This window comes from Eucyclogobius newberryi, unplaced genomic scaffold (genome assembly GCF_026437365.1).
Source record: "Eucyclogobius newberryi isolate DKJ021-1_F unplaced genomic scaffold, fEucNew1.0.hap1 SCAF_12, whole genome shotgun sequence".
Lineage (NCBI taxonomy): Eukaryota > Metazoa > Chordata > Actinopteri > Gobiiformes > Gobiidae > Eucyclogobius > Eucyclogobius newberryi.
The window spans coordinates 31136803-31157613 of record NW_027315746.1 but is presented as its reverse complement, the minus strand read 5'-3'; the positions used below and the strand labels follow the sequence as shown (position 1 = coordinate 31157613).

Here is a 20811-nt window from a genome sequence, read left to right as displayed (position 1 = left end):
CATTGTCTGTGCCAAGGCAATTGAAGAACATAGAGATGCAGTACAGGATTCCTTCAGTACTTCTGTGTGGTTTTGCCTCAAGAAAGCAGTAGCATGGATGCTAAAATTCAAGAGCATTCTGCTGAAACTGTGTCGAAAAAAGGAAAGAGCTGAACGCTACTAAAGCTCAGGATGAGGTTGAAAAGGAAATGGATGTTTCCAAGATTGAAGAAAAATTCTGGAAGCGCTGGGCAAGAGAACATTGGACAGGCCAATTACAAAGCTTTGTCTCTTACAAGAAGCAGACAAGAAGCAGACTGAGACAGTCACTTTAAGACTAAGTTCTGACCTGCAGAATATTTGAATACTTTGACTCCACATGTTTATGTTTGATTAGTTATATTTATGTTAATTTGGAAAACTTGATATTTCGTTATAGATGTGTAAATTTATGTTTTACTAATGAATATTTTTGGTTGTTTGGAAAGGCTAGATTATTCAATTACATTTGTTATATTTGTAACATTTATTAGTGGTAATTTGCCTGCCCTGGTGTGGTTGGGTTCCCGTCGCTTTAAGAGGGACAGCGCTCAGGGGGCGTGGAAGAACTAAGGACACAGAGACGGAGGAGCCATATGGTTTTCTTACCGTAGCGTTTTGTTTTTTGAGAATAGCCAGCTTTGGATTTCTCCTGTAATTTTTGTTCTCATTGTAGAATAAATGCTCAGAACGATTTTTACACCGGAGTACGTGGGGTTATTGCTCATCTACAAGTGCATGAGTAACACCATTGGCAATCAGGACCTCAGCACCCACAAGCAATGTTTCAGCGGGGACAAACCCAGACTTATTCGCGGACATTACCAGCCCCATAAACATATATTTAATATAATTATATAATTACTTTGACTATTTATATTTGCGTGAATAGTCAAAGTAATCTTTTTGTAACGCGCACTGCGGAATACATACAGACATAAACTCAACTCACACCACTTTTGTTCCAATAGCATTTCTCATAACATGTTAAGTATTAAGCACACTCACCTCCAAATGTGTCCTTTCGGCAAAACATCAAGAGTTTCTTAAACAACCGTGTAAATAAAAGCTTTGTTTACACAGCAAATCCATCACCCAGTATTGCAGGAAGTCACACCTAGCGCCAACCATGTGCATGGACCAAAGACCTGTGTACTTTGATAAACCCATTGCCCCCATGGAACCATACGTCTTAGAAGACAGTTGTATAACATGCGTGTGAATGATCACAAGTTTCTTAAACAACTGTGTAATCAAAAGCAATGTTATTTATTCTAATTTGATATTTACCTTATTCCGGAAGCTCCTTCCAGTTGTATTAGTTAAAATAGGGCTGCCGAACTCGAGAGGAAATAAGTCCTACCACCGTTTTTGGGCTGCCCAGGGAATTGGTGCATTGTGGACTTTTTGGTGCACATGAACATTGGATATTTTACACAAATCAATCTACTTTATAGCATATTTAGCGGCGAGACTCTTCGTTTTCCATTAAACCAATGGAGTTTCCGCTGGACAAGACCAGAAGTGTAATTACAACGGCAGTGCTGATCACTTGGGAAAAGTGGGAGGGGCAGAATAAGGTCAAATAAATTATAGCAAATTAGATTAGAAAAAAAAATAAGGGGTAGTACCGCTGCTCACTACCGCCACCACCATTTGTACGGCCTATATACTACTCTCATCACAATACTGAGACTGCTCTTGTCAAGGTGACAAATGACATCTGCCTGAACACTGATGCAGGCAGGCAATTAATTCTGTTAGATCTGAGTGCTGCGTTTGACACTGTCCATCATGGGCTCTTCAGAGACTAGACTAGACCACATGCCCCTGACCTGTGGAGGTCCCCAAGGGTCAATCCTGGGACCCCTTCCATTCAACCTCTATATGCTGCCGTTAGGTCCGTTAATAGACAGCAAAATATTGTCCCATCACAATTATGCAGACGACACTCAGATCTATGTTTCACTGACAGCAGGTTAATATGGACAGCAGGTGAATATGGACCAATGAATTCAATTACTGCATCTAACAGATCAGTTTGTGAACGCAAAGACTGAAATCCTCGGCTTTGCCCCACAAAAACAGAGAAAGTGTTAGCAGTCACCTCCAGAGTCTCACTTTAACACCTATAAATCAAGCTGGAAATCTGGGGATAATAATGGACTCAGACTTTAACAGCCATTTCAAATCAATAGCAGCTTTTTACCATCTAAAAAAACACTGCCAAATCAAAAGTATAGTGTCTAAACCAGACTTGGAGGTCTCCAATAGGTTAGACTACTGTGATGACCTGCTCACTGGCCTGCCCAAACAAGATGTAAAACTACTGCAGTACATCCACAACGCTGCTGCTCGGGTCCTAACTACGTAGAAGAGGAACAATCATAGTCCTGTACTGGCTTCCTGTTGCTCAGATAATAGACTTTAAAGCAGCTCTTCTTGTGTATAAGTACAAGTGTCCATGGACAAGCACCAAAGTGTATATGAACCTTGGGATGAGGACCTCAGCTAAAAACTGTAAAAAATGTGTTTAGCTGTGCATATGTGAAAGGATTTTATTTGCACCCTTGTCTTTCACATCTTAAACAGTTTTGTGATTTTAATGTGTGAAGTACTTTGAATTGCCAGGTGTGTGAATTGTGCTCTACTGTCCTTGCCTAGTGCCTAAACTGGAGCAGTGCCCGGTTATTTTATTATTATTAATTTCCCAGACGGGGCGGCGCGTTGCATTGCATTGCATTTTATTGCATTGGAGCTTGTCTTGGGTTGAGCAACACTTTTAAGTTTGATCTTTGTCCCTGTCTCACTGTGAGACCTAAAACTGACTGGCTGTATTTCATTTTTATTTCAATAACTTTTATTTTACCAGGTAAAACCCATTGAGATCGAGACCCCTTTGTCAAGGGTGACCTGACTTTTGGACTATGTAAAGTGCTCTACGTGAAGTAAGATAAGATAAGATAAGATATTTCTGTCCCCCCCCCCCCTAATAAAGTCTATTATCTGAGCAACAGGAAGCCAGTACAGGACTATGATTGTTCCTCTTCTACGTAGTTAAGACCCGAGCAGCAGCGTTGTGGATGTACTGCAGTAGTTTTACATCTTGTTTGGGCAGGCCAGTGAGCAAGTCATCACAGTAGTCTAACCTATTGGAGACCTCCAAGTCTGGTTTAGACACTATACTTTTGATTTGGCAGTGTTTTTTTAGATGGTAAAAAGCTGCTTATTGGGGGGGGGGCTGGTGGGCTCGCTCGGAGCTAGCTCACGTCACAACAACACAACGAACGCAACGAAAAACGCTCAAATCCAGCCGAAAAAAGTCAAAAACAGTTGAATTAAAAAACTATTCCAGCGCGTGTCCCTATCGTACAGTAAAATAGAAAAAATATACTAACTATATTTACAAAATATAGGAGACAAAGCACAATAAGTGTGAGAAAGAAGAGAGAGCGTTTACACCGGGCTGCCAGCTGTACCAGCGCCTTATGATCGTGTACATGTACATCTGTGAAGTGGACTTCATGAAGTCGACTATGTAAAGTGGACTGTGGTGGACTGACCATGGGCGGTGGAGTGTACTCGGTTCACTGATGGAGACATGAGGCTGCGGTTGACCCATTCTGGAGTCCACTCTCCTGGTCAAAAACACAAAATACACTATTAAAAACTACTAAAGCACCAGCATGTGAACTACAGAGGAAATCTCACCGACTGGGACAGGAACAGGTCTGGCAGCGGACATGTTCCTCACTGGAAAAAAGGAGAGGAAGCACCTAAGTCAATTAGCATCCAGCAATTTCTATAGGACATTGTTAATGTGGCAGTATGGGGTTGTGCCACAATTCGACATCCAGTAGGTGGTGCGAAAGTGTATAAAAGCACATCGTCTTCTTCGTCTCTCTCTCTGCAACTCGTGCATTTCCGGTCCTGTGTAGGCCCTGTCCTCGCTGCGCCAGTGGCTTAGCCCCGTCACACACCGCTTCATGGCGCTTGTTGTCTGTCGCTTTGGTGGCTGGCACATCTTTTGAAGCTGGGGTCCGATGCGGTCAGCCATCACCCGTCAAGGGTGCGCGCGCGGTCACAAGCTGTTACATGAAGCTTCGGGGTTGAGCCACCTGCCCGTCGCTGCCTTGCCTTGCCTCGCCTCTTCTCTTTTTACTGCTACTTGTCCCTTCTGTGTGCTCCCTGCCCTGTGCCATGGGCCTGTCTCATGTTTGGACTGACATGTAAATTATTACAACGGATGTGCATCGAGAGCAATATTACATCTAACAAACTAAAAAAGGACTCATTACATTCTAAATCTGCAACGAAGAGTATTTAATATATAATAAATTATGGTAACTTGAATGGCCTCCTTTTTTAATCAATATGAATGAACCTGTGCGCCTTTTAATGTTTTCAATATGGTCCTGAACCCATTAATGTCCAGGTGGGTTGTTGGTCTTGTATAAAATGTGTATCTGATAAGCATCTTTAGAGGGCGCCTCATCGCTCGTACGCCACATTAAGTTCAAATGCCATTTTCTCCAAAAGAATTCAGCCACATTACACTCCTTGACCAAGTCCTTCTGAAAAGAAAGGCCTAGTGAGTAGTCATGGGTCTGGATCCAAGACTTCAATTCAATTTGGTTTTGTAACGCCCGAATTTACAACAGCAGTTGTTTCGAACGGCAGTTGTACCAAATAAAAGGGAGCATGTCAGATGGTGCCCAGCTTCAAGGATCGCTTCGATTTGCCAAAAACAATGTGATCGGTGAGGCCTGGCTTTGTGCAGATGACGGCATTGCTTAATTTACGGTGCTGCTTCACTCACACACTCTAATTGTATTTATAGTTAAATTTCTGATAACACTGATGTGTCCCAAGGCCATTTTCTCACTTTAATAAAAATATGTTTTTCAAGACTAGATCCAGCAAGAAAATAGGCTATTCTTTTTATGATTAATATGCTTTTATTGCAGTATTGACATTTATGGATGGGCAAGCAGACTTGGGAGATGGTCAAGATGGTTCTGCAGAAGGATGCCCTGCTGTTTCGGAGCACTTGGTTTTGTCAGGCTGTGTACGTAAATTGTGTCAGCGTACTTGTGAAGAGCTCTTAACCATCAGATCTACAACTCCTGCTGATCTAGTTCCAGTTTTTTTTGGCATCTGCTGCTAAATCAGTCTTTTTTTGGGGGGAAGCAAGCAGGGACTAAATATGAAGTCCAACCCCCGAAAAGCTGCTGAACCAGACGGTGTCTCCCCCCCACTCTGAGACACTGTGCAGAAGAGTCGTCTCCCTTCTTCAGACATGTTTAACACCTGGAGTTATGCCATGTCCCAGCCTGCTTCAAGTCGTCCATCATCAACCCTGTCCCCAAGAAGCCCTGGATAACTGTACTTAATGACTACAGACCTGTGGCGCTGACGTCCGTAGTCATGAAGTCATTTGAGCGCCTGGTCTTGCCCCACCTCAAGTTCTTCCCCTCCTTCCTGCTGGACCCCCTGCAGTTCGCTTACAGTGTCAACAGGTCTGTAGACTACGTTATCAATCTGGCACTCCCGGGAACCTATGCCAGGATCCTGTTTGTGGACTTCAGCTCTGCATTCAACACCATCGTCCCCGATCTTCTCCAGGACAAGCTCTCCCAGTTCAACGTGCCTGACTCCACCTGCGAGTGGACAGACAGGAGGCAGTGTGTACAGCTGGGGAAGAATGTCTCAGACACTGACTATCAGCACAGGTGCTCCACAGGGCTGTGTACCTTCTCCCCTGCTCTTCTCCCTGTACACAAACTACTGCACCTCCAGCCACGACTCGATAAAATTGTTCAAGTTTGGGGACAACACCACCCTCATCGCGCTCATCTCAGGACAGAGATGAAGAAAGCCGAGCAGAGGATGTACTTCCTGTGGCAGCTGAGGAAAGCCAAGCTGCCAGCACAGATGATGGTGCAGTTTTACACGACCATCATTGAATCCATTCATACCTCCTCCATCACCGTGGGGTACACTGGAGCCACAGCCAGGGACAAACAGAAACTACAGCGCATTGTGCACTCTCCTGAGATGGTGATCAGCAGCAGACTCTTCTCACGATAGACACAGACTATTTGAACCATTCCCCTCCTGCCACAAGAACATCTGCCATTGGACTCAACACCTGCCACTTGACACTGACACAATGCTCTACCGACACAATTCATGCACTGTTCACTTTCTGCACTATTTCCGACCATCTGTAAATTTGTGTCTACATTTTTGTGTACATATTGAAACGATTTTTTTTAAAGCTTTATTTTATAATAAATTCCTAATGTATGTTTGGCTTATTTGATGATTTGTTACTATTATTTATTGTATTGAACATTGTTCTATGTTGTATCTTAACGCCGAAACAAGTTCCTATGTTTGCAAACTGTGTTCAATGACAATAAACCTTTATCTGATTCAAAATCTGTACACTCACTAAAAGACAGCAGAGCACCTAAAGGACAACATATTACACACTAAAAGACAGAAATTAAATTATATTTATTATTGCAGTTGCCTCGAAGGGCAACAGCAGAGTACCTACTAAAGCACTGCACTACCTACACAAGCAAGGGATACTGAACAGCCATTGCACAAGAGGCTTTACCAGCACAGAAGGCATGCAAATCCAGGACCACAGAGCCCCGTGTATCTTCATCTTAAAGCCACAAACCAGGACAGTGAGGTGAAGATTCTAAGCAGGGAGAAAATAGGGTTTGAAAGAGGAGATAACAAGGCCATTTTTGTTGAAAAAAAGAAAAGAGAAACCCCCTTTAAACAAAAATTGAGGTCTAAGTTTAAACCTACCGGGCGGGAGAAGCCCTGGCCATTCTGATGTTAAAAAGGAACTGCAATGAGGGAGCGAAAGTCAGTTTACAGCAGGATTTTGATAGCCCATTACAGGGCAAAGAAGAGTGGTCTCAAGTGAGACTGTAAACACCCTTCATCAGTAGGTTAGGCAGGGCCTACTCACAATATAATACATATTTTAGTTCCAACACTCAATCCGCAGATTGAGAATGACTCTTGGATGAGTGTCGAAATCAAATCTTTTTTTCTAAAGACAGTGTCCAGATGATTAAAACTGAATCTTTTTCTACAATGGAACACTCCTGGATAAATGAGGGATTGCACAGACTGTTTGGAGGTGCAAACACTGGCTGTGTGGTGAGCCATGCCAGGGGATTGATGCCATTTGTAAATTAAAACATCTGAAACTATGGTAATATAGTTAGAGTGTAGCTGTGCATTGTCATGTGTTCATAATAACAGTGGTTGTTCATAGCATTGGTTGTGAAACTTTTCTGTTTCTTCAGGATTCAATTCAAATGCAGACATTGTATCAGTTTCACATAATTACATGGTAAAACAATTGGCCTTTAGTTATATGCACGCTAAATAAATCTATTCAGCACTTGTTTGTTCTACTAATAAAATTATTAAAGTTATTAGCCTTTTAAAGCACTTTCATTTCTCCCTTTGATTTAGATGATCTTGTGCAATTTAGTGCCAGTTGTGAAGCTTCAGCACCTGTGCAGCTGGCCAGGGAACAACAATGGGGTCCAAAACTGTATCAAAGGACACAATACAATGGCCTAACAATACTATGGACCTGGCAGAGTGGATCCTTGACTACCTCACAGACTGACCTCAGTTTGTAAGAGCCCGAGACTGTGTGTCTGACACTTCCCCGACTCGACGGGGCGCTGGGGCCCCAGAGCATTGTCCTCGCGCCGTCCTTTCTCTTCACCCTCTACACTGCAGGAATCAAACATGACACAGACAGCTGTGTCCTGCAGAAGTTCTCTGACGACTCTGCCATCATCGGACTCATCACAGACAATGACGATGCGGAGTACAGAAGACTGGTGCAGGACTTTGTGGACTGAACCACCTCCTCATCAACACGGGGAAGACCAAGGAGATGCTGGTGGACTTCTGCAGACGCCACTCTGCTGCCCCCTCACCAATGAACATCCAGGGAAGGGACATTGAGAGAGTGGACTTACACAAGTACCTGGGTGTTCATCTGAACCACAAACTGGACTGGACCCAAAACACAGACGCACTGAACAGGAAGAGCCAGAGACGGCTTTGGTGACAGGGCCACTCCTGAAGACCTTCTACGACTCTGTGGTGGCATCAGCCCTCCTGTACGGTGTGGTCTGGTGGAGCAGCAGCCTCACAGAGAGGGAGAGGGAGAAGGGTCCTGGCTAAACTCACATAGAGTGTCTGTCAGTGACAGTCTGATCCACCCTTGCTGTGTGAAGAGAGAGATTTCGCAGGTCTTTCCTTCCTGCTGCTGTCAGACTCTACAACAAACACTGTTATCCCTGAACATGTGTCATTCAGCTTTCATAATCATGTACAATACTGTCATAATCATGTGCAATAATATTTTCTGTCCATATAACAGCTGTTAATAAAATAACACTCTTATTTAGAGTATAAGAGTTTTTATAAGTTTAAAAAAATAAATAAGATCAATTTGTATATTATTATTATTATTATTATATGTCCATGCCTAATCTGTTTCTGTACCTAATCTGTGTTGCAACACTGGGATTTCCTCATTTGGGGACAAATAGTTCTTGATTTATCTTAATATGCTGAAAGTTGGACATCCGAAGTGGCACTGGTCCTTTCTGACACAGAAGTGGACGTAATAACGCACCATAGCTTGTGTGCTGTTTTGGGATCATCGTAAAACAGGAGAGTGATTCAGGCCTCTGAGGGCCCTGTGGCCCTCAGAGGCAACTGTTGTTGTGATTTTGGGTCTTACAAAAATAAATTGATTTGATTTGAGAAGAGAACCCACTGGAGGACAGCAGAGTACCTAAAGGATAGCAGAGTACCTACCGATGTGCGGCCCCTCCACGATGGTCTGGTTAAACAGTGGAGTGATGGAGTCCAAGGCCCACAGCTCCAGGGGTTCTCGGCCTGGAAACACATATTCTTTAGAATAATCAGGGTGACACATTGTTCAGGGTCTAGCGCAATTGTTTTCCACATCCTAAGCTAGTGTTCAATAGATCCTTTAAAAGGTCAACAGTCAAAGAGAAAAGCAGATGTTCATAGGAAATTAGCAAATGGATAATGTCCCAGCATCCCTGGTCCTTCTCGGCAAGGAAAAACTACAAAACCCTTTGGGAAAAAGTAGACACCTCAGATAGTAATTATGGCTTTAAATCAGGAGGATCATTTAAAAAAAATGTCCACACACAACAGGGAACCAGTGAAGAGATTCAAACACTGGCGTAATGTGCTCTCTTATTTTAGTTCCAAATAAATGTCCTTTTCTTCTAATTAGACAGTATTACACGCAATAACCTTTTCACCTTACATGTTTCAGCGACGGGACTACCACCTTTGCAAGCAGCGAGTTACAGTAGTCGACTCTAGATGTAACAAATGCATGGATACATTTTTCAACATCCCTTTGAGGCAAGATATTTTTTATGATTTTAGCTATATTACACTGAACAAAGTAGGATGTTTAACAGGCTTGATTTAAATGCACTTGAATGAGAGCTCTTGGTCAAATAAGACTTGAAGGTTTAAGAGTTAATAATCAGATAATTAAGTGTCATCCGGGTTTTTATATCCTTCATGCAGGCACTAAGTCTGTCTACTTGATCTGACCTGGTTTCGTTGATAAATACAGCTCTGTGTGTTCTGGATAGCAGTGGAAGTTAATGCCATGCTTTCTGATAATGTTATTTAATGGCAGCATATAAAAAGTAAAAAGAATTGAACCGGCAGCACATGATAGGTTACTTTAGAACAAGGTGAGGAGCTCTGGTTTACAACTAACAAGTACCTATCCAATAAATAGAATTCAAACAAGCAGAGGGGTCCCAACCTAATGTTGTGGTCATTGATGTCAAACCCTGCATTGAGGTCCAACAAACCTGGATTGAGACCAGTTCATCAACAGCATCTAACAACAAATCATGTGGTCTGTATCCCTTCCTTTTGCCAACTTATTATTCCTGCCGGGGATCTGATCACTGGCAGAGCGTAGCTGTTTATGGCCCAGGACCTGTTCTTGCCATTGAGCTGGCTTCTTTGTATTTGCCTTGTTCGTTTTAGGCCATTGCAGCTTCGAGGTTGCAATATGCCAGTTTGGACTACTCTTCCTCTTTGTCACCACCCTTCAACACTTCTCAAGCCTGAATGACAGTGCTCCAATGTCAGTGCTGTAGATCCTGGTCATGTGGATCAGTGAGCCAATCCATAGCTCGCTCTTAGCATACTGCTTGATATCAAGCACAGCGTCTGGTATACAGTATGTCACATCTGATAGACACACAAGGCTCTTAGCCTTCAAGCATTGGAAATGTACAACGTGGTTGTACATGTACGTGGTCATGTCTGTGGTATTGATCAAATACCAGGTATGACATAAACACACACTCGCTCAGCTGCTACCAAAACAAATCTTGAAAATCACTGTTTTATTCACAAAATTACAAGAAACAAGGAGAAAGAGATGGCCAAACCAGGAAAACACTAGACCGGTAACACTATGGTAATTAAACAAAGTTGACGGTCCACGGCTCTGGTGGAAAACAGCCCGCCTCATAAGCTATCAAGGCTAACATGGTTAGCAGGCACGAAGCAAACATGAAGCACTTAAGGAACCACTTTTTGATCATTTGTATCAGGGGTATTCAAACAATTTTCACAGAGGGCCGCATTTTGAAACTTATACGGAGCAGAGGGCCACAAACAACCCGACGATGTTGAATTTGTCGAATGACAATGAAAGTGAATCATTTGAAATGTTGCGTTTCACATTGTTTGGATGAGCCTTTACACCTTTAAAGACTTGGAACATTAATATTAGGTTGGGAAAAAATGAAAAAGGCTAAATTTTAGAGTAAAAACTACCACTTTTTGTTTGGAACAACTTAGCAGAAAGTCGACAAAAATTATCTGAGGGCAGCATTTGGCCCCTGGGCCGTAGTTTGGACATGCCTGATTTGTATGATCACGTTTTGGGTTCAGTGCACATTTTCAGCATGAACCCCTTTTTGTTTTCTATGTAACATTTTCATCTGATTCCTGTTTCTGTGGTTCTTATGTTTTTTCACCAGAGCACGCTGAGAAGGCTTTTGATTCTGTTAGCTGGCCATATTTATTGAAAGTGCTAACCAAATCTCAAAAAAATAATTAAATTGTAAACAAAATATTGGCTCTTTATGATGGTCCAACATCAAGAATCAAAATCAATAGTCATCTGACAGATCCACCGACTCTGGAAAAGGGGGTCAGCTAGGACTGTCTGGTCTCCCCTCCTGTTTGCTCTGTATTTGGAAACCATTGGCTCAATTTATTAGACAATCAAAAACAGTTATATAGGACCATAAAATTGCCTGCCACGCAGACGATGTTCACTATATTTTACCAATCCAGAAATGTATATACCCAATATGATGCATTTTCTTCAAGAAATAGGCCCAATGTCTGGATAAAAGTTAAATGTACAGATAACTGAAATTATCTCATTCTGGTAACCACCATTTGACCTTTAGAAAGACTTACCCCTTGAATTGGCAAATATATTATCTTATTTAGGTGTGGTGCTCCAAAATTTGAGAAATTATACCCCTACCTTTACTACTGTTAAAAAAGGTCTCGAAAAATTGAATCTTATCCCATACTTTTAGGCCAGTTACGTCACCCTGGCGTTGCCGGGAACCCATCCTGGAGCCAGGCCTGGGGTGGGTGCTCAACAGAGAGCGTCTGGTCGGGCACAGACTGAATGAGTGTTGTGGAGCCGTCAATACTTGGCCGGCCCAAGCACATTGTGAGGGTCTGTTGGGAACGTCTTGTGGAGCCTTTTGTCAGCAGGGTCTTCAACTCACATCTCCGGGGGAGCTTCTCCCAGATCCCGGAGGAGGCTGGGGATATTGAGTCCGAGTGGACCATGTTCTCGACCTCCATTGTCAATGCGGCTGCTCGGAGCTGTGGTCGCAATGTCTCAGTTGCCTGTCGTGGCGGAAACCCCCGAACCCGGAAACACCAGAAGTAAGGGATGCAGTCAGGCTGAAGAAGGAGGCCTATCAGGCCTCTTTAGCTTGTAAGACTTCTCAGGCCGTTGACAGTATCGGCAGGCCAGGTGTGCTGTAGCTTGTGCTGTCGTAGAGGCAAAAACCCAGAAATGGGAGGAGTTTGGGAAGGTCATGGAGGAGGACTATAAGTCGGCCCCAAAGAAATTCTGGCAAACCGTCTGGCACCTCAGGAGGGAGAAGTAGTGCTTAACCAACACCGTTTATGGTGCAGGTGGAAGAGCGTTTATGGTCGTACCATGGAAGGAATACTTTGAGGACCTCTTTAATCCCACCTAGCGAAGAGAATCTGACCACTGGTGGGACCTCGGATTCAAGAGTAGAAAAATGTTTTTTGTCCCTGTCGTGGAACACTGGACCAGCTCTATACTCTCCATCGGGTGCTCAGGGGTTTATGGGAGTTTGCCCATGTGCCACATGTGCTTTATGGATCTGGAGAAGTGTTCAACCGTATTCCTCGGGGTGTCCTTTGGGGGGGTATCCTGGTATTCGTATTGCCGGCAGTAAGTCAGACCTGTTCCCAGTGCGTGTTGGACACCGCCAGGGCTGCCCTTTGTCACCGGTTCTTTTCATTGTTTTATGGACTATATCAAAGCGATGCTTTACTGGTGTGACCCAGAATAAGAAGCTCAATAGACGGATGAGTCATTTGGGGGAGTTAATAAACCCTTGGTAAAATCTGTGTTTACAACATTCAATTTCAGACGACAACAACAAACATCCAACAGTGCAACAGTGATAAACATCCAACAGTGCAACAGTGATAAACATCCAACAGTGCAACAGTGATGAACATCCAACAGTGTAACAGTGATAGACATCCAACAGTGCAACAGTGATAAACATCCAACAGTGCAACAGTGATAAACATCCAACAGTGTTGCATTCAGAAGCCCCTCACTCTCCCAAAACTTTTCATCCTCCTCTACTTCCAGTAGACCAAGGTGGGGAGAAATAAGAGGGACAGGAGGCTGCAGTTGTTTCAAGTTACACTGAAATATGTAGGGAAGGTATGCTTGGGTAGAACTTATAAGCCTTCACAAGTCACCACTCTCAAGACTCAACAAAATTTTCTCCATGTGAAAATCACTTCGATGTCAAACCACACACCAGTCTCATTGTTTCCCATAAGAAAGTATGGGAAACAATGTGTTTTGCTAAACCAAAAACGACAAGCTTGCATCTTCTATGTTCCTTAAAACATATCACCATTTCACCAACCAAGGGTACTGCTGCCTAACAATCGCCACTACACAATCAGCCGCATCAAGTCGCTTGAATGTACTCTAAAATGAAAGTTCATCTGATAGACTATGCAGAATATGTTGGAATATGTATGGAAGAAGCTTGGTAAGACCAGAACTCTTCCTAGATCTGGCTGTCCAGCCAAACTGAGCAATTGTGGTAGAAGAACCTTGGTGAAGGTAAAGACAAACCCAAAGATTACTGTAGCTTCAGTGATGCAGTGGGAGATGGGAGAAAGTTCCACAAAGTCAACTATGCAGACTTCTTGCACTGGCCCTCAGTGCAAGAAATATGAAAGCCTGCATAGAGTTTGCCAAAAAACACATGAAAGACTCCCAGACTCACGCTATGTTTTTTTTTCAGCTGCAGGGACAGTATGAGTGATTTTCGTTTTTTTGCAGAATGTGCAAGTTGAAGTCACGAAGAAGCCACTCCATGTTTCAGATAACAGTATTGGTTGCCTTAATACATTAAGCCGTTAAAGTTGGGTAGTTTTCAGCTTCTCTGTCGGGACGCTGGGGGGGTGTTACCCAATTTCAATATGAACTGCACGGACGGCTTTGTTATTTTAGTCAGCCAATGAGCTGCAACACACTTGGCTACTTATTCAGCGTCATGCTAGCGTCACACCCTGGCCCATTTGCAGGGGGAAAAGATAAAATGAAGAACAAGCTGCAAACCTTCTCTTTATATTGTTCATGTCAAAAAACAGGTCAACTGTTGGATGTTATGTGGAAGGACCGCTGTAGACCTGTATATTCTTGGAGACATCACCGCGTGGAGGACATTGCCGCAGGCTACCAGAGCCGGACGGAGCTAAGCTAAGCTAAAACGCTTCAGCACTGTTGAGCGCACTGCTGTGAGATCTGCAGCACTGGACCCCTGCATGATTGGACTTATCTGCGCCCTTTGCAAAGAAACAGAGGTACTTTTACTCTAAAGGATTGCTTTATCGCTGACTTTGGAGTACGTAAGCGAGCTGAGCGAGCTAGGCTACCAGAGCCGGACGGCGCTAAGCTAAGCTAAGCTAAAACCCTGCTTCAGGCTGGAACTGTTGAGCGCAGACTAATAAGAAATCATTAATATTAAACAGACAATGCATAGTTTTATAGAAAATGGTGAACATCTAATGGTCAATGAATCTTTACTGAGGTTGTTACCAGCTGATAAATGTGAAAAACCTAAAACATTTGGTTATAGGCAAAAATGCTGATTGTTAATTATTACATTACTGAGGCAAAGAAGTAGGTTTTAAGTTGTGGCAAAACAAACAATGAAATAGATGAGAATGTAAACAGTCACTGGCCCAGTGACAGTGCATCTCACATTGGCAATCTGCTCATATATAAGCTAAAGCTGAACGTGCTGCATTGGAGGCAAAGGCTGCAGCTTTTCGGATCACTGTGTATTAATGCATGCTATTCAGGGCCTTTTGTAATAAAAGCATTTCCATTTTAATAAAGTACCTTCTAATTCTGATTCAAGTCCAGTTCAAGTCCTAATGAAAATAACACTACATCAATGTCAGTGTGACAGGAGAAGGGCTTATCTCAATGAGATGCAAATGAGGCCCCCTGTGACTCAGGGCTCATTTGCTCATATTATTAGATCTACATGAGTGAGACATCATTGGATAGACATCATTGGAAAGAAACTACTACTTTCAGAATCTGTGAATAACTCAAAATGTCTCTGGGGAGACTTGTGCCTGGTTTACAAGCGGTCACATATATATCCTGGAAGAAAGCCTCTTCCAGGGTGCTCAGAACCTCAGATTGTCCACCAACGTTCACCATCCAACCTGACTGAACTGGAGCGGATCTGTATGGAAGAACAGCAGAGGATCCCCACATCCAGGTTTGAAAAACCTGTTGCATCGTTCCAAAGAAGACTCATCTCTGTACAAGCTCAAAAAGGTGCTTCTACTCAACACTGATCAAAGGGTCTGAATACTTATGAATATGTCATATTTGTTTTTTTTTCTGTCAAGATGGGGCTATGGGTGTACATTACTGAGAAATAAAATGAACTTTTTTGATTTTAGTAAATGGCTGCTGTTGTCAGTAATAAACATTTAATATTGTAATGCATTAATAAACCTTTACTATTGTAATTCTGGCTTCACACGCACACTGCAAATATATACATATATATTCCTGCTCTGTCTGCTTCTCTCTCATGGACTCAAGGTCAGGTATAGAACTCTTAGTGTGTTATCTGTGGCCCTCAGAGGCAGCTGTTGTTGTGAATTTGGGCCTTACAAAAATAAATTGATTTGATTGGATTTATCTGTCTCGGATGAAGTAATACTTTTCTTCTCCCCTCACCTGTTTCTTGACCACAACATGACCATATTAGGATCGAACAGAGAAAGGCTGGCTGGTCCTGAGAAATTCGACTGGTGGACGTGCATGTGAGGGACAGAAATGTGCTGCTGGATTTTGTATTCGCCTGTAATGTTGGGGAATAAACTCGCTTTACTAAACGACCACATTCTGTCTTGTTTTCTCAGATATATTGAATCCAACACTGCAATGAAACAAAGAGTGAAAAATTTAAAGGGGTCTGAGTTCTTTCCATACCCACTGTATGTTCTCATTCTTCTGCTTTTCAAAATTAATTTACCTTCTCTTTCCCATTTATTTTTAATACGCTGAGAACAATACATGTCCAGTCCAGATTATTAATGCATTTATATAGTTTGTTTATTATTCCTCTGATTAATATGCCTTACTAAAAATTTCAGCCAGATGGTTATATTGATTTAATTTATTTGTTGTAAACACAGTACCCATAAAAATAAATATCACAAAATGGTGAAAAAGAAAAAGTTTATACATTTTTCTAATCCAGATTTTAACTCTAAGGTCAGTGCTGTTTGATGTAAATCTTTGATCATAAACCAAACCAGTTTAATATTTTAATATCTTTGTTTAGTTTGTGTGTTTGAATAAGCTCTTTCCATATTTTACTCAGGGATTCTCTATTTCCTTCATATGACCTTATAGTTTGTAATATGCCTGTAAGGCCTGTACAGAAACCTTTGGTATCACATCACACTCAATATTTTTTCCATTGAGCTTCATTCTGGGTCACTCCAGTACAGCACTGCTTTGATTTGAGATAAAATAAAGTCATTTTTCAGACAAGGTAAACCCCCATCAACCTTTTCTTTCGCTAGTTGAATCAGATGAGTTTTTTTTTGTCTTCCCACACAAATCTTGAGATTGTTTTGGCCCACTTGGGAGTCTAGGATAGAGATTTATGGGGGACAAAACATTGATTGGAAAAGTTTCAATCTTTCAACTTTTATGGAATAAAATTAAATTTTCAAGGTTTGTAGTGAAAAAAAGACTTCTCTAAACTTGTTGACAAATCTTTATGAAGAACAATATCCCCCCAAGAGACAGCCCCCATCCTGAGTCTCTACCCAACTCTCATCGATCCATCATCGCTCCATCATTGATCCATCATTGATCCATCATCCATCCTTCATCATTGTTGTGGCGTGGTCCTTGCTAGTGAAGTGTAGTTGACGACGTTATTCGTTAACTTGGGTTCGGGAGCAGGACCACGCTTCAACCACTTACTTCTCCAGCAACTACACCTCCACTCTTTAACCACACCTCTAATTACCCAGAAGGCCTATATATATACAGGCCAATCCCAGCATCTCTTGTTGTCTCTGCTCTCTCGACCCCACCCTCCCACCCCATGTCTCTATTATCTCCACCTTAACACATCACCATCTATGGAGGGGGGGTTCTGAATCGGCTGGGCTGATTACCCGAGACAGAGCCCCCATCCTGAGTCTCTACATTTTCCAACTCTCATCGATCCATAATCACTCCATCATCGATCCATCTTCTATCCATCATCTGTCCTTCATCACTATTATCAATAAACATTCTTTCGTATTCCATTGTTGTGGCGTGGTCCTTGCTAGTGAACCTAAAATAAATAATGTAACTTATACAGTCAATATTGCCTCTGTGTCAATGAACACACCTGTGTGCCCTTTAAATTATTTATTTCTGGATTCAAGTGGCACTGCTGGTTTTGTTAATTTTATTTTGATGACTTTTAGTTAATCAAAACAATATTCGATCCTCGGAATGCCACACTTGGATGCCATGATCCTGACCTGTGGACCAAAATATGTGTTTTGGAATGTGCCATTTTTTAAGAATTCAAAATGAATGGACTTTTTGTATTCATTCCAGGACACACATTAATTATAAATATATAATTTGTCCTAAAATGATTTGAGTTATATTGAAGATTATTTTTGAAGGAGTGCCCTAGATAGTCAAGATACCCCTAACCATAAATTCTCTTATCCATTCAACAGTTAGTTTGACGATCGGATGATACAGTATTAGCCTGTGCACTCACCCAGCTGCCCGGCCATGACGCAGATGTAGATGCAGTCTGAGTTGTTCCTCTGTGAAACTAGAATCACATAGTCAGATTTCAGAACCAAGTTGTGAACTGAAGGATGAGTACAGTGTGTGGGCAGCTGACTAGAGAGGATGGATGAGGACTTGAAGAGCTCCTGGAGGTAGCTGCTGGAGTTTCCCATCACGTCCAACAGAATGGCCGTGAAGTCTGCAACACAGCACAGTATTAGGGCAGTAACAATAACCCAAATATCATGATAGGATTTCAATTCAATTTATTTTTGTAACGCCCAAAATCACAACAGCAGTTGTCTCGAGGGGCGACAGTGAAAAAACAGATTTAACAATGTTCATCGGGATTTGGCAATGCCCCAGCATCCCGTGTCCTTGGACAAATGTCCCAAGCTCCCCTGTCCTTCGACCCTCCTTATCTTCAGAAGTCTCACAAATGCTTAGTTTTGTTACAGCTAAAAAGGGAGGTAAATACACAGACACATACCATGATACTTTGCTCCACGTCAATGAACACGGATACATTTTTTTTAAAGGAAAATCATCTGCTTTTCAAGGCATTTTAAATCAAATAAGTATTCAGTGCATCCGCAATGTATTCACAGCGCTTCAGCCTTATTCCAAAATTTATTAAATTAATAATTTGCCTCAAAATTCAACAATATGACAATGTCAAAGAAAGTTGTTTGATTTTTTTTGCAATTTAATAAAAAAAGAAAAAAAACATGCACATGTACATAAGTATCCACTGCGTTTGCCATGACCCTCAAATTTGAGCTTAGGTTAAAAAAAAATTCACTGATCATCCTTGAGATGCTTATAATTATAGATATTGATATCTCGAGAGCAGCTGTGGCCCGTGCGGGGATCACAGCGCGCCGTGGCCCGTGCGGGGATCACAACGCGCCGTGGCCCGTGCGGGATTCACGGCGTTCAGTGGCCCGTGTGAGAGAGCACCCGCCCCGCTGGCCACGGCGCGCCTTGGACCATGTGGATTGAGTAAACAAACATGTGCTCACTAGAGGTGAGCAGGGTCTATCAAGCTACTATTGTTTAATCAACGCGTAAAATTTCATGTGAAGCCAGTCTTAAGTCTTTTGAGGGGGGGAGGGGGTCCAGAGAGAGACGAAAAATATTAAGTCTTTTCAGCTTCAACCCTTTTTGAGAAGATCCCTTACTTGGCGTCCACCTGTGATAAAATCAGTTGATTATATAAGGTCGCGCAGTTAACAGTGCAGGTCAGAACACAAACGTTGGTTTGTGTTTTGACCATAAAGCCATGAAGTTCATAGAATTGTCTGTAGATCTCCGAGACAAGATTATATCAAGGCACAGATCTGGGGAAGGGTACAGAAAATGTCTACACCATTGAAGGTTCCTATGAGCACATGGCCTCAAGCAAGTGTAAAATGTTTGGAACCACTTCTTCCTCAAATCTTCCTCGAACTGGCCAAACTTGAGGGAGAAGTGCCTTATTCAGGGAGGTGACAAAGAACCCGATGGTCACGCTCTCACAAATATCCAGCGTTTCTCTGTGGAGAGAGGAGAACCTTCCAGAAGAACAACCAAATCTGCAGCACTGCACCAATCAGGCCTATAGAGAGGTTAGATGGAAACCACTCCTCAGTTAAAGGCACATGGCAGCCCGCCTTTAGTTTGCAAAAAAGGCATCTAAAGGAGTCTCAGATCATGAGAAACAAAGTTCTCTGGTCTGATGAAACAAAGATTTAACTCTTTGGCTTGAAAAGTAAGTGTCATATCTTGAGGAAACCACGTACATTAGTTTGCAAGAACCATCCCTTCAATGAAGCAGTGGCGTGCTGTCAGGACAATGAAGGCAATCAGTGATTGGCCAATAAAATCTAAAATTACTGTGTGTCATAACTATGTATAAATTGTTCTAAAATATGTCCAAATGAGCCCGTTTTCCCCTCACTTCTGCTGCTGAAGCTTGATGAAGTACGTTTCTGCTTTTCCCATAGCGGCGCAATCTGTGGCCGTGTTCAGAGGTCCGTTCATGCTACATTCTCTAACAGTAGGTTTTAGAAGCAGAGCGGAAAGCAGCTTTTTTTAGAGGCTTGCACATGCAGTCTGAGGACCACACAGCCTCAAACCCATGGATATATGCTGAGCAGTTGGGGCAAAACCTGAAAACATTCTTGATTTGATAACTGCGTATGTGCGAGGACACAGCAGTGCCAATTTTCAACAGACTTAAAAAGTATGTTTTAGAGACAAGTCTTTGTTTGTAGCTAAGGCTCTGTTCATGTTTTTAATGATAAGATGTTAGTTAGCTCAGTAGGTTAGGTGTTTTTTCACTATTCTATTATCCACAAAATATTAATGAACACCCCAGTTCTGCTTGCCCATCCATCAAAGTCACCGTACGCCACTACAATGAAGCATGGTGGTGGCAGCATCATGCTGTGGGGATGTTTTTCAGTGGCAAGAACTGGAAGACTTGTCACAATCAACCGAAAGATGAATGCAGCAGTGTACAGAGACATCCTTGATGAAAACCTGCTCCAGAGCACTCTGGACCTAAGTCTGAGGCAAGGTTTTATCTTCCAATAAAACAATGACCCTAAGTACACAGCCAGGATAACAGGAGTGGCTACAAGACAGCAAGAATGTCCTTGACTTGAATATCTCTGGAGATGTGAAAATGCCTGTGAACCGATGCTCACCATCCAACCAGATCACGCTTGAGAGGTTCTGAAAAGAAGAGTGGGAGAAACTACCCAAAACAATGTGCCAAGCTTGTAGCAGTATACTCATATAAGTAATGTATATTATACATGGCCTGAGGCTGTAATTAGTGCCAAAGATGCTTCAACAAAGTATTGAGCAACTGTGAATACTCATACTCTTTTTTTTTTTTTTTTTTCAAATACATTTTCCAAAAATTCAACATTCATTATGAAGTATTGTTTGATTCATTTTGAGGTAAATGATGCATTTATTCCAATTTGGAATAAGGCTGTGACATAAATAAATGTGGAAAATGTGAAGTATAATATTAATTATGTATAAAGTTATAT

At 42.2% G+C, this 20811-nt stretch overlaps 1 protein-coding gene and 1 long non-coding RNA gene across 2 annotated transcripts in view; one reads left to right on the top strand and one right to left on the bottom strand.

Annotated features, from left to right (window-relative positions):
• The window catches only part of LOC140356738 (HERV-H LTR-associating protein 1), a 64373-nt gene that overhangs the window by 22506 nt on the left and 21056 nt on the right, over positions 1–20811 (bottom strand). The window contains exons 4-8 of the mRNA XM_072441927.1: positions 17883–17966; positions 17754–17810; positions 8899–8979; positions 3730–3771; positions 3582–3656 (exon numbers count right to left, since the gene is read on the bottom strand). Coding sequence (XP_072298028.1) covers positions 3582–3656; positions 3730–3771; positions 8899–8979; positions 17754–17810; positions 17883–17966 — 339 coding nt within the window. The remainder of the gene's footprint in view (positions 1–3581; positions 3657–3729; positions 3772–8898; positions 8980–17753; positions 17811–17882; positions 17967–20811) is intronic.
• LOC140356743 (uncharacterized) overlaps positions 1–20811 on the top strand; it is a 522351-nt gene that overhangs the window by 484312 nt on the left and 17228 nt on the right. The gene's annotated exons all lie outside the window — the stretch shown is intronic.